Below are 14,582 nucleotides of genomic sequence, written 5' to 3'. Positions count from 1 at the left end.
CGCGTGGCGAGATGTGCGCATAGCAATATCGATCGCCAGGCGGTCACATCTTGCCACGCGCTCGAATTGGGCGGTAGGCCGGCCTAAGACAACGATTTTTAATAATTAATTACTCGTTAACTATTGCGAAAATTGCAAAATGGTACAGGACTTTTCCGTTCATCTTGATCCGTTCTACCTTCTCAAAAATTTTGTCGGATATGGAAAGACTCACCCTGTATAATCGCCATTATTCCCGGCATAATATGAAGCTACCGCATTTTTCCAAGTATCGGGAACGGAAATGATTACATAGCTTGTAATATTAGTCGCTTTTTCTTACTTCTGGTTTTTCATACAGTGTATGATAAATTATGATTCTTAGGGCATATAACTTGGCTAATGTTTCATTCGTATCTTCCCTACGTAGGTATAGAGAAAAGTCCTCTATTATGAGATAGGTTTCTAATATGAGATAGTAGGTCTCTAACGTTCAAATTCAATCGCAAATCTTTTGTCTCAACGACTACACGATCTAACAACCAATTTTCCATTAAACAAATTTCACTCCAAGGGCAATAAATTCATGGCGAAACCGACAGATGATGCCTATTTATTAATTTAGCAGAAACTCCGCAATCTCATATTAGGAGTCTATCTCATAATAGGAGACTTCATCTACTTGTGATTAATTGATATTTTTTCCAGTAACGTAATGTTTCTATGCTTATGTGTTTTATTTTAAATTTTCGTAGAATACTTGAAGTGCGACGACCGCGACGTTGCAGCGTTACAATATTGAAATTGAAACGGAATGTTGAACGCCGATCAATTTGTCGACAGTACTTCGCGCTCGAAGGGGTCAATTTCATTTTGTCGATGCCGCCGACTCGCGAGTATGCGACTTGCTCTTCCTTTTCTCGCACTTGAATTCGCTGGTGCGCGCCAATTTGGCAGACCGCATCATCGCCGGGAAGGCGCCTACGCGGACGGCGACGGGGTCCGATAACGCATAATCCGCGTTATGATCACGGATAAGTGAAAGCCGAGCCGTCGCGCCGGTCGCGAGCTACGCCGCGCCGGTACGACCGTTCCGTTCCGCGTTCGATCAATTTCTTTCCGCACACCGCGGCAGGATCGTTAACCTTTGGCTCTCGGCCGCGCGCCAAATCTCAAATTGGAACCGGACGGCCAGCGCATGCCATATTTTGACTAAACCATTGTCACGCGATGATATGGATCGAGACGTAACGGAGCACGAAAATAAGAGACGGGCGGGATGGAGGGGCCTTTTTTGAGTTTGGGGCTTCAAGTGCACGGAAGAAAAGATGCTGTTGAATTAAAAGAAAATGAAGTTGCTTGAATTAAACCCGTTAACGTCACGGGCTGCTACAAAGATAAATAATTCACTCCATTGTATTTGCCGAGGGGGAAACCGCTGAGGACATTGTGGCGTACAGATTTGCGGCATTACTGGGCATTACTACGCATTTTTTGGGCATTAGTTTGGGCATTAGGTCTTGTTGGGGCATTATAAAAATAAAATAAGATAATAAGATAAAGTAGTGCCCACTGGGCATTAGTGGGCATTGATGTACAAGATTTTGGTCAGTGGTTTTCCCCTCGGCATTTGCTATGGATTTTTATTTTAAGCATTGAACTAAATGTCCAGATTAAGACAACTGTCTGATGTTTTTCATTCATTAATACTGATGTTGTTTCAACAATTTTATTTCAGTTACGCTGACCTCGTTGGTACATCATTTTTTATTCCGTGTATATTCTGCATGCATTTATTAATTTTTATTATCAAGGCCGATTCAATGTTTTTACCTGTTTCAGTCTCTCGCCCTCCCAAAAAAAAGTTCTTGGAGCCCTTAAACTTTACAAGACTTAAATATCCTGAAAAAAAATTATTTTTCGAATTTTTTAACTGATTCAAACAGCCATTTCTTAATGAAACATTGCTGATACATGAGATAACAATAAGACGGAGCAATCGAGAAGAAGGCAGTACGTATTCCCGACGAGTACAACGAGTGGTTCTATGTTTGACAAAAAACAGATATGATCGGTTAGACATAAAAAATACACAAGTTATTTGCGCTCTCTCGATTTCTCGTGTTTATCCGCTGTGTGTTCCTTATATCTTACTTTACGCTTAACTGGGTCTCGATTTAATTTAAATATTGTACGTACGCTTGGAATTTCCGGGAGAAACTTCGGAAGTTTCTATTGTGTAACCATTGCGTTATTCGTTATTAACGGCGTCGTGCGACGATCGTGAATGAAAGGTCGGAGATGTTCGTGACTAAAGGTTGGACGTCGATGCAACTGACAATCGTATAGGAGATTAATGGGAGATTACAGAAATTTGCTGTTTGAACAACTTACAAAAAATGGATTTCGACAAAATCGGTTCACGCTTTACATTTTGGAAAGAATTTAACTACGAACGAATTCTATTGGATTCAATTCCAATTTTGTGTCACACATATACAAGTATTGGTATACGTAAATTTCTTTGCAATTGAGTAGAAATAGTCGTAGAGGAAAGTCCCCTATTATGAGGTAGCAGGTTTTCAGCATCCAAATTCAATCGCAAATCTTTTTACGCAACGATTACACAATCTAACAATGAGCTTCCCACTAGACAAATTTTACTCCAAGGGCAGTAAATTTATGATGGGACCAACAGATAATGCCTATTAAATCAGCAGAAACTCCGTTATCTCACATCAAGAGTTTATCTCATAATAGGATACTTTGCGCTCTCTGTTTTCTCCCGAAAAAGGTGTGGAATCTGATATAAGTTCAAATTCTGACTGGAGCGATATTGTTCGCGGTAAATTACCTTATGGATGTGTAAGACGCTGAATCGGCTATTAAAACACGATTATCTGTTTAATAATACGATATCACATTTCCAGCTTTAACATAAAAAACGCTTTTTCAAGACTGACAATCGTGATTTAAGAGTACAAAAGCGAAATGTATAAAATTCAGGAAAATTGTTATCAGAAGACGTAAGATCCAGATGACCGAAAATGCCGGTATTTGTTTATCCACTGAAAAAAAAATCTGCAGAACATCGGCGGGCCTCTTCGATTACGAAATGTCGGGGGAAACGATGAAAATAGACATGCAGGCAGTGATACATCGCGGCGTGCGAATAAATGCAAAGCAACGCGGACAACAGCGGAAATAATAGAGCATGGAAAGTTGCGATTATTTTTCTTGGGCGAGGATAGTTCCCCGGCTGCACGCAGCCGCGTGCGCCAAACGCGGATTCATCATGCAGACATTTCGCGGTACACCCACGATTAACTATTTTAGATATTGGCTAGATATTGGCCTCGCTCGAAAGGTCGTAGTAGTAATTACAGACCGCGTCTCCCGTGTAACTGTTCCGCGATTCAAGCCTCCCCCTCCCGTCCGTTAAATAGTCCACCCTCGCGCCAAGACGTGCTCTTATCAATGACGTCGGGCACGATAGCGGTGACGATGTGCCGTGAGAAGGGCGTTTCGGATCTACCTGCGCGAGATCTAGTGAAAAATTGTTAATTTGTTAAGGAATTGACGTTTATTAATGAACGTTGACTTTGGAAATGGAAATGAGACATGCGTTGAAGTTGCGAAAAATATCGTTGCGACTTTATGTATAATAAATGAGAAATAAAAAGTTGAGTCCTTATAAAAGTCGAATATCTTGATGTACGCAGCTACAATGTCGGATTATAGGTATCTGCCTCGTCGAAGACGAAGTAGCGTATTCCCAAGGGCGAATTAATTCGAGACGTACTCGAGATATGGCTCTTCGAAAAATTCCTTGCGCGATCTAAATATAATTTAAATACAACTTCCATATATAATTAGCGGAGATTATCAAATTATTCCTCTCAAGATGTAAATTGACGGCTCGAAGAAGAGCTTCGAGAGACTCGTTGAAGAGACCCGTTGACATTCTCACGAGAATGATTACATTTGCAGACTGATCCGTAATTAAACTGTTCCGTTGCCAAGTTTAGATGCAACATGATAGAGGCATACGTTCGCGGTCCGCAGAAGATAGAAAACAAGCGGCGATAGAACCTAGGACGAACATTTGCATTTGCAAACGACGGCCACGCTTTGATGTTACGCCTTATCGAAGGTTACGCTGTATGTGCGCGCGCAAGTATTTTGATAAGGCACGAAATGATCCGATAAGGATGACAGGAGGAGCACAGACGAACGTAGGCTATTGTTAAATGTTCGAAGTAGAAATAAATTAGCGGGATAATCCGAGCGTGAAGATTTCGATTATGTAAATTGCACGAGGAAGAATGTTCGGAGGCTGTTTTTGTGCAAATATACTTACTCATGGTCGACACCTACATACTAACTGAATAATAGTTACGCTGATATGGGAAATGAACGTTGGGAAGTAAAAAAGAAGATAATTATACTCACGCCGAATGTACATAACAAAAAGTTTTCTCCTGCTCTTTTTTTTTACTGGCTTTTTTATCGACGAATATATTATATTTGAAGCGAAAGCGTTCTATTAATTATGTCTTTAATATATAAATATTATATTATAAGAACGGAGCTCCATAATAAAAATGCAAAATCTTGACATTTAACTTCTTCTGAAGGAGTGGACCTAAAATCATCAAATTTTGCAGTTAGATCAAGTATGAGTCCAAAAGATTTAACTGAAAAAAATAGATCGATAATATCTACAAAAAATAAAAGTAATTCCCGCTGTTTATCTCCACAATCATTAATAAGCAGTTTATGTGAAATGACAAACATTAAGGCGGGCACACCTCAGTGAGGGAGAAGACATCGTATGAGGAGGGAAAATTGGGGAAGGTTCGTGTTATGCGTGAAAGTCAACCTCCCAAATCATATTGCGTGTCTTCAATGCGTTTACATACTGCAAAAATCACACTGTTTTCAACTGCACGTGTTGTTTACTCAAGTCTGTTGTTTGTATATTGTACATTATTTGATTTTTTAAATAAATTTTTTGAGAATTGTGAAATTTGACAATTGTGTTTAATAAAATTTGCAAAAAAAGATGTTGGTCAAATATTGTCAGTTTCAGAAAGTTTATATTAGCTATTTTAGTTGGGCTCTAGATTGGAATTCGAAATGTGAAGACGTGGTAGGCTAAACATCGGCCGGAGCACAAAATTTAAGAGACAGAAGAGATCAAAACACCGCGTTAAAGGATTAAATAGTGATGGTATTCCAACAATTGCTGATCAACATGTCCAAAAATGATTTTAATTGATGATTTTGATTATCTTATTGGTTCTAATTATGCAGGTTTTTTTTATTGAAAGAATCACAGCTCCAACGCGGTTTATAGATTCGTTAATCGAGTCGTAAAATCTATCTGCAATCAGTACATTTAGTTGAGTGTGCTCGCTAAATTTCGCCGATCGCGAGATAATCCTTGAGGATCGCTCGCCGGAATAACGCGGGACGCACGTCGGGAATAACGATAGTGCTTATATTATCTTTAATGTACCGGCGTGTGTCATACATGAAGGTTTGTAGAGAGATGATGACTCACGGGAGGAACAAAATTTGTGCCACCGACACCAGCGACGCTATCGTAGTATACAGGGTGAGGAAAAAGTATGGAAACCCCTAAAGTTTTCGAAAACTATGCGTTTTAGAAACAAATGTTTGAGACAAAAGTTGTATGATTTCAAGGGGGACATAGAATGGTATCATTGGTTTGACCTTGGATAGTCGTTTGAAGGTTACATGAAGGTCATCTTGAATTTTTTAAACGGAAACCTCCATTTCTTATATCATCTTCTTCTATTAATTAATTGGAACAACTTTTGCCATGTCTGAAACATTTTTTTTATTTGTTTAATATGCATGGTTTTCGAAAACTTTAGGGGTTTCCATACTTTTTCCTCACCCTGTTTACATATACAAAGAGGAGCGAGCCTTTGACGATTGTAAGATAGTACTGTCTGGACTAGACGACAATACGAGAAGAGCAGACAGAAGGGACGGTAACTTAAGAGACTAAGATGTTATATGTAAAAGCCTTACGTGCGCGTGCATTGGGGAACAACGACTCGTAAAGCGAACGTTTTTCTTCATATTTTCTTTAACTGCGTCGATCGCCCTGATTGATAGCATCGAATCGTTGGAAAATAATGGCCTGTCCACGACAGTAAACGTTACATTTATGAGAAATAGCCATGGTAAAGCACAGGCATCTCAAACGACACACGCAGCATCGAACAAAGGGAGAATTTATCGTTTGTAAAGGTAACTTGATCCCGCACCAAAGTTCAGTTCAAACGTATTAAACATAATTATAACAGAATATAACAAATCCAGTATTGCCTTCGAAACAATATTATAATCGGCGTCGCACGATTACGAACGGCGGGGAACTTTAAATGTCAGATAAGCAAGCTGGCTTGTTTCCTCGGTCGCTTTGCAATTGAACGAGAGAAATAAATGTCGACCGCTTCTAAAAGTAGCTCTTTATTTACGAAGTACGTATACTTCTTTCTCGCGCGCCGCTTGGAATTCTCTTTTTTTTCTCTCGGTCCAGAATTCGTCTCGTCGTGGATTACGTGGCGCGCAGGCTCGTCGAGGATATTATTTACCGTTCGTCTTCGCGTAAATCGCCGTCGAAAGCGGCGGAGCGCGCTCGCGTCGGCTCGGGCCGGAAAACGAGCGGTCGTGTTACACGTAACGCATAAACGGTCGGAAATAGAAATAATGCGTTATCAGCAAATACATCGGGCTATCGCATTCCTTCGTCCCCCGACGACGCTCCCTTGTCCGTGAGCTGCGCGTGGCTGTATTTCCATCGATGCAGCACATCATTCGCGCGTCGACCGGGGACTTTTTAAAACTCCGACGTATTAAATTACGAATTCGTGCAAACGTATCGCGCGACGACACGCTCCATCGGCGGCCGGGGGGGGGGGGGAGGGAGCGTGATTATTCGATGCTATTATTACATATTTACCGAACGAAAGCGCGAGTTCCATCGATCGCGCGTTTACAATCGCGGCCCGTAATCCGCCTCTGTTTCTCTCGCCGACGATCGCCCACGTGCAATCGATGACGTAACGAGAATTACGTCCGCGGTCTAATTGTTAAATAACCGGCGGATTCGGAAATGCCCTCGGAAATGCTGTAATACTCGGGCGCGGGAGGAGTCAATGTTTTACAAATAGATCTTAGAGCGCGTGCAGAGAGCGAGAGAGAGAGAGAGAGAGATTAGGAGGGTGGCTCATGTCCAAAATTGGCCCGTCGTGGGCTTCACGCCGCCCGTATTGAATTTCACGCAATATTTTTCCAACCCGAAAGTTTGAAACGTCGCGGCAACCCGGGCGTTTTTATCGATCCCGATCGAATAGCCGCGCCTCGCTCCGCGATTTTCGAATAAATATCCCGCGAACTCGCGCACGATCCCCTCCGGGATTCACCTCTATGCTCGTCTCCTCGCACCCGAACGCAACGTGGACGCAATCCGTTTGCATTTATTTATTCGTGCGATTTTTCATACCGCGCAAAATTGCCGCCACCGAAGATACGGGGACACCGCGGAGAGGCTGATCGATTTGCCGCGCGGCGAAGATCGCGGCGATTTCGATCTGACGCGTCGTAAGCGATTGTCTTTTTAATTCGGTGACCGCGCCGCAAGATTTTCCTACGGCACCCGGGTTTCGCCGTTGCTCCATTTCGGCGAACAATATACTCGCTGCGTGCAAGAGCGGTTTTTACCAAGGGCGCGCGTGCACTTGTTTCACAGAAAGATATCGAAAGATTATCCGAAAATCATTGCGGAACGATAGAAAGCGTGGCTTAAGAACCAGGACAGAAGATATATATAGCGGGAGGGATCGAGGTCGCTACTAAAATATACACTAAGCAGTATAGCGGAGAAACTCAATCCCCCGTTTTAAATGATTTATTTCTTCTTGGTACGCTCGGTATATGAAAAATTAAGGAGACCTGCCAAGGGGACCGGCAAGGAGTCAAACTGCCCTTCGATCGCTATTATTTATATTCTTTCTGTCCGTTGGTTGTACACTGTTCGTCAATAATTCGTTCCACTACCCTCCCCCCCCCCCCAGCAAATTTATATAGTATATGTAATTTGCTTAGGTGAACGGAACGAATTGTTGACGAGCAGTGTGCATCAACCCCCGCGACTCTCTCAGCGCCAACCTACCTATTGTTGAGCGCGGATTAATTGGTCCCTCTTTTCATGTCCTCAGACATTCACAGCTTGGTGCAACTCGCATCTACGCAAAGCAGGCACTGCCATCGAATCGATCGAAGACGACTTCAGGAATGGGTTGAAACTGATGTTGCTGCTCGAGGTGATCTCAGGGGAGACCCTTCCGAGGCCCGACAGAGGCAAGATGAGGTTCCACAAGATCGCCAACGTGAACAAGGCCCTCGATTATATCGCCAGTAAGGGCGTCAAGCTGGTTTCAATTGGCGCAGAAGGTACGTTTTCTCTCTTGAAATTCTTTACATAATCATTGCGTAAGAGTGCAGTACATTAAATCGTGTCGAACATTTCTTTTTTTTATGCCAATAGTAAAGGCAATACAAAAATCCAAGTTTGTTAGACTTTCAGCGGTCGCATATTTTCTTAATGCAACGTGAAAGTAATTAGGGAATTAATACATGACTTATTTTACCCTGCGCGCTCCTCAAGTGTCGATAACTTTTTGACAGAAATCGTTGACGGCAATCTAAAGATGACCCTGGGAATGATATGGACCATTATCTTGAGATTCGCGATCCAGGATATCTCCGTGGAGGAGATGACCGCGAAGGAAGGACTGTTGCTTTGGTGCCAACGCAAGACGGCACCGTACAAGAACGTCAACGTTCAAAACTTCCACCTGTCCTTCAAGGACGGTCTCGCGTTCTGCGCTCTTATTCATCGTCATCGGCCCGACTTGATCGACTACAACAAACTCAGCAAGGACAACCCGCTGGAGAACTTGAACACTGCCTTTGATGTCGCTGAAAAGTATCTCGACATTCCTCGCATGTTAGATCCCGATGGTGAGCATCGAATTAAACGTGAAATTAATATATGACATATTCAGGTACTTGCGATAGAGGGACATAATTTTAGAGATATGGAACACGTATTCGGAACACTTTAGGATCGAGGAGACGATTGTATCGAGTCGCCGAGATTAGATATTTGCCTTTCGCTGCATAGGATGGAACTACGATTGGATTTTTTTGAGTATCGAAGTGACATGTGTAAACGCTTAATGTTTTAATGTTCCCTTGATATCGTATAGATTTGATCAACACTCCCAAGCCGGATGAGCGAGCTATCATGACGTACGTGTCCTGTTACTACCACGCGTTCCAAGGTGCTCAGCAGGTCAGCGTAAAACAAAAAGAAATGCGTGTTGCTGTCCTCCGTTCCTACCCCCCGTTGTAAAGAACGACCTGTTATATCCTCCGTTAAGGCGAACTATAATTAAACGAATTGGATACTAACCGTTAATGACGTTTGAACGTTTGAACCTGCTAATCGATTACCTTGCTATTGTCTTAATTGAATTACTTCACCAGAGTACCGAAACAAACTGCGCACTGTGTTCCGTAACTTCTTAATTATGAATAAACTTGCGATTACATCACCGAATTTTGTATCACCCTTGCCAGTGTTGCTCATGCGAGGGACGTCACATTTTTATTATTTGTGTAAATATGATATTGTGAGAATTATATAATGAATTACTAATGACACTTCGCTCCTTGCCGAGCTTGTTTATTGTTAAAATTAATTAAGCTCTTAATGGCAAGTGTTTGCGCTAACAACGCATGGTTTGAGTTTCTTTGAATGTGTTTTTCTAGATATGCGAAATACGGCAATGCCTGATGAGAGGGCCGTGATGACCTATGTTTCTTCGTACTACCACTGTTTTAGCGGTGCTCAAAAGGTGTGTGTCCTGCAATTCAAATAACAAACCTATAACAAACGCGTTGACTATTTGTATACGCACTATTGAAATATATATTAACTCGCGCGGCGAAAAAATTCAGGCGTCTAATATAGCTCAAGTTTCCTATTCACATTTCTAGATGGCTATATTCACGATTGCATGTGTCTTGCTCAACGGAAGTAAACTGCAAACATTTCAAATGTGCAAACGTAAATCTGGGAATTCTTGGTAACGGGAGAAATGTGCGCTCTCTTATTGTAGGCGGAGACAGCGGCCAACAGAATCTGCAAGGTACTGAAGGTGAACCAAGAGAACGAGCGTCTCATGGAGGAATACGAACGTTTGGCTTCCGATTTGCTCGAATGGATACGACGAACGCTACCGTGGCTCGCGAATCGGCAGACTGACAATTCCCTCGCCGGTTGCCAGAAGAAGCTGGAGGAGTACCGGACGTATCGGCGTAAGCATAAGCCGCCGCGTGTCGAACAGAAAGCCAAGCTGGAGACGAATTTCAATACTCTTCAGACGAAGCTAAGGCTGAGCAACAGACCGGCGTACATGCCCACGGAAGGGAAAATGGTGTCCGACATAAATAAAGCTTGGAGAAGTAAGTTGTTTTTTTTTCAGAATTTGTTTGTATATCTTTTTATATATTGTTGGGTAAAATAATATGTCAAAAATAACTTTTAGACCTGGAGTTAGCCGAGAAGACGTTCGAGGATTGGTTGTTGTCCGAGATGATGCGTCTGGAGCGACTTGAACATCTTGCGCAAAAATTCAAACACAAGGCGGACGCTCACGAGGATTGGACCGCCGGCAAGGAAGAGATGCTCACGTCCCAACACTTCCGACAGTGCAAACTGAACGAACTCAAGGCCTTAAAGAAGAAGCACGAGGCCTTCGAGTCAGATCTCGCGGCTCATCAAGATCGCGTAGAGCAGATCGCGGCTATCGCTCAAGAGCTCAAGTAATTTCCAAACATTTTTTATTTGTCTCAGACGGTTGTGTCTCGATCGTTGTAACATTGGCACTTTGTTGTTACAGCACTCTTGAGTATCACGATAGTGCATCGGTGAACGCAAGATGCCAACGCATTTGCGATCAATGGGATCGCTTGGGTACGCTCACCCAACGTAGACGTCAAGCTCTCGACGAAGCCGAGAAAATCCTGGAGAAGATAGACGTCTTACATCTGGAATTTGCCAAACGCGCTGCTGTAAGCACTTGATTATATTTATAAAATTGCCAGCTTCTTTTGTTCTTACCCTGGGCGTAACATCTGACGTCGTGCGATTTTCAGCCATTCAACAATTGGTTGGATGGAACCAGAGAAGATCTAGTGGACATGTTTATCGTCCACACAATGGAGGAGATCCAAGGTTTGATGGACGCGCACGCTGCGTTCAAAGCTACCCTCGGCGAAGCGGATAAGGAGTACAATTCGATTGTGGGATTGGTGCGCGAAGTCGAATCCATAGTTAAGCAATATCAGATTCCTGGCGGCCTAGAGAATCCTTACACTGCTCTCACTGCAATGGTATGCCGAGGGATAAATTATTGAGTATACTTACGGTACAGAGACTTACCTCTGTAAATTAATCAACATTGTTCTACAGGACCTTACTAAGAAATGGAGCGACGTTAGACAATTAGTCCCTCAACGCGACGGTACCCTGGCCGCTGAACTTCGCAAACAACAAAGTATCCTTGTCTCGTGATATCGATTATCTAATTTTCTTCTGCTATTTGCTGATTCATAATGTCGAGTAAACTTCACGTTGAATAAGAATTTTTATAGTGACTTAATGAAAATGTTTCGAATGATTAGATAGATATGCGACTTGAAGGATATTTCCTGAATTGTGAAAATAGATAATGAGCTGCTTAGACGACAGTTCGCTGAAAAAGCCAATGTTGTCGGACCATGGATAGAACGCCAATTGGACGCCGTCACCGCGATTGGTCTCGGCCTTCAGGTGACGCATCAATCTTACGTAGAGATTGATCTGTCGTTTATATATTTTACGGAGTTCTTAATGTTGCATTCATATCTTAGGGAACTCTCGAGGATCAGTTACATCGTCTGAAGGAGTACGAACAGGCGGTGTATCAGTACAAGGCTCATCTCGAGGAATTGGAGAAGATCCACCAAGCGGTTCAGGAAGGCATGATCTTCGAGAATCGCTACACCCAGTATACCATGGAAACGCTGCGCGTCGGTTGGGAACAGCTTCTGACCTCGATCAATCGCAACGTTAACGAAGTCGAAAATCAAATTCTTACCAGAGATTCGAAGGTATTTCTAAATTACTCTTCTAAATTACGCTTGAGAGGAAAGTAACATTTTTTATATACAGAGTTGTTATCGGTATTTGATTGACTCGATATGAAAAGAATATTCGTATAAATCTCTAAAGATTTAGGGATGTAAAGAGAACAATTATTTGTTCATGCAAAAATGTAAAATATAAACTTATATCTTTTTAAACAAACTTCATCATTGAAGAAATGGCTTGACAAGATCAAAAATATGCGATGCAATATTTATCTTAATCCTTTGGAACAATGATGTGGTTTAAGCATAAATTTTTAATATAAGATATTATGTTTACTGACGAATGAGATTTCGCTATCATTAACATCTTTAAAAATGAGGGCAAATGCATTTCTGTTTCAGGGCATCACCCAGGAGCAGCTGAATGAATTCCGAAGCAGTTTCAACCACTTCGACAAGAACAGGACAGGCAGATTGGCACCGGATGAGTTTAAATCCTGCCTTGTATCTCTGGGATACTCTATTGGAAAGGATAGGCAGGGTGACATTGACTTCCAACGAATCCTGGCCATCGTCGATCCCAACAATTCGGGCTATGTACACTTTGACGCCTTCCTAGACTTCATGACGCGCGAGTCCACCGATACTGACACGGCGGAACAGGTCATCGACAGTTTCCGCATTCTCGCTGGCGACAAGGTAAGAATATTTGAATTTCCGTGACAATTTGCATCAATGAAAGTCACGTGTCGTTCAATTTAAATCATAAATTCTTTCCTTACAGCCTTACATCTTGCCAGACGAATTGAGGAGAGAATTACCACCGGATCAGGCGGAATACTGTATTCAGCGAATGCCTCCGTTCAAAGGACCGAGCGCTGTGCCTGGGGCATTGGACTACCGCTCCTTCTCAACGGCTTTATACGGCGAATCTGATCTGTAGACGAACGTAATGATGTAAAAATCGATATTATTCAATACGAAATGATATCGAGAAGAAGACGAAGAAAACAAACAGATCAGGTATTCGTCAATTGACAGGTGAACAATGCCTAAAAATTTCTCCTACTATTTTAGTACTCTAACGCATCAACGTATTTTCATGTGGCGATACGTTTTACAAGAAAAAAAAACGGAACTAAATGTGAGAGAGTACAATACGTACAATAATATCGGCCATCACGTTGAATATTAATAATTGTACGTGCGCATATATACTCGAGATTGTTTGGAATGTCCGGGGCTGGTAAGAAAGCAGGCGATGTCATTTTAACGCAAAGGGATCTAAGTGTGTCAAAATAGGTATTAACTAAGGACATCTCTTCCACACGAATGGAAATCACATATCAAATATACGTACAGGGAAAGAAGATTGCGTAGCTTTTATATAAGTCTGTTATCGCGACAATAATGAATATCAAATATGAGTATATTTGGATACCTTTCGTTAAAAGGATAGGAAACATGAGTGCGAACTCGAAATTCGAAATTAATGTACTCTTCTAAGAACGTTTTGCTACATGCTTACTCTTCTATTCTTTCATGTAGCCTATGCTGGAACGAGACAATTTGAATTTCATTCTTTCATTTTTCTTTTTTGGGAATGTAAGTGCCAATGATAGATAAGATCTTCTACAATTCCTCTCTTCGAATTGGAAATGTATTGCATCTGAGACCATACTTGAGTCTGGTAATTATGGTAAAAAGGAGAAGCCCACATAATTGGATATACATATGTAGTTGGTGAGTGCATTGATACTACAGGCTCTCCGAATTTTTACTAGAATAGTGCTATTTTCTACTAGTACTATTTTCTCGCTCTTTATACATATATACATATATATACTAGTATCGAAAAATTTAACTTTTTCTAAAGTTCTATATCCTACATTTTGTATATGATTATACAGCGGAAGAAATATATACATATATTTTTAGACTTGCGATTTTTGCCATTATAGCGTGACACAAATTTAATAATATTTTTGAATTGAACTTTCCTGGCAGAATCCATTTGTACCATTATATTTGGTTATCGTATTATGTTCGTCGATAACTTAAATGTGCCCCTTTAAAGATTATCGAGTTCTACATCGCGTGCCAGGTGTTCGTTCTGTAAAGCCACAGATCAATGTTCGCACAAACGTCAAAATAAAGGAGAACCCGTCAAGGTACTAATAATTCAGAAGGATAATAACGAGTTTTGGCGAGTCTTAACGATATATAAATCGACCTTCTCGCTAAGTATCCAGAAAACGTATGCTCGAAATCGAATATCTATACTTCTTTTTTTTTTATGTGCGCGGCACTACGAATCCTTAAACGACAAGCCGTCGCCTTATGTACTTTGTAAATCGTATACT

General features: G+C 41.6%; 1 protein-coding gene across 5 annotated transcripts in view; it reads left to right on the top strand.

Moving 5' to 3' along the window:
- Positions 1 to 14,158, top strand: part of LOC105561541 (alpha-actinin, sarcomeric) — a 27,411-nt gene extending 13,253 nt beyond the window's left edge. For 4 of the 5 annotated variants that reach the window (XM_012011606.1, XM_012011605.1, XM_012011607.1 and 1 more), the window contains 12 exons: positions 8,238 to 8,472; positions 8,707 to 9,042; positions 9,291 to 9,376; positions 10,206 to 10,551; positions 10,635 to 10,911; positions 10,989 to 11,160; positions 11,245 to 11,481; positions 11,561 to 11,645; positions 11,817 to 11,920; positions 12,001 to 12,240; positions 12,622 to 12,918; positions 13,004 to 14,158. In XM_012011606.1, coding sequence (XP_011866996.1) covers positions 8,238 to 8,472; positions 8,707 to 9,042; positions 9,291 to 9,376; positions 10,206 to 10,551; positions 10,635 to 10,911; positions 10,989 to 11,160; positions 11,245 to 11,481; positions 11,561 to 11,645; positions 11,817 to 11,920; positions 12,001 to 12,240; positions 12,622 to 12,918; positions 13,004 to 13,162 — 2,574 coding nt within the window. In that variant the 3' untranslated portion in view covers positions 13,163 to 14,158. Of the gene's footprint in view, positions 1 to 8,237; positions 8,473 to 8,706; positions 9,043 to 9,290; positions 9,377 to 9,855; positions 9,942 to 10,205; positions 10,552 to 10,634; positions 10,912 to 10,988; positions 11,161 to 11,244; positions 11,482 to 11,560; positions 11,646 to 11,816; positions 11,921 to 12,000; positions 12,241 to 12,621; positions 12,919 to 13,003 lie in introns of all 5 variants that reach the window. The other variant, XM_012011610.1, reaches the window with a different exon arrangement.
- The last annotated feature ends 424 nt before the right edge of the window (positions 14,159 to 14,582 follow it).

This window comes from Vollenhovia emeryi, unplaced genomic scaffold, assembly GCF_000949405.1.
Source record: "Vollenhovia emeryi isolate VEMERY1.0 unplaced genomic scaffold, V.emery_V1.0 DF939205.1, whole genome shotgun sequence".
Lineage (NCBI taxonomy): Eukaryota > Metazoa > Arthropoda > Insecta > Hymenoptera > Formicidae > Vollenhovia > Vollenhovia emeryi.
The sequence above is the reverse complement of the archived record's forward strand: the minus strand, read 5'-3'. Positions and strand labels throughout refer to the sequence as shown.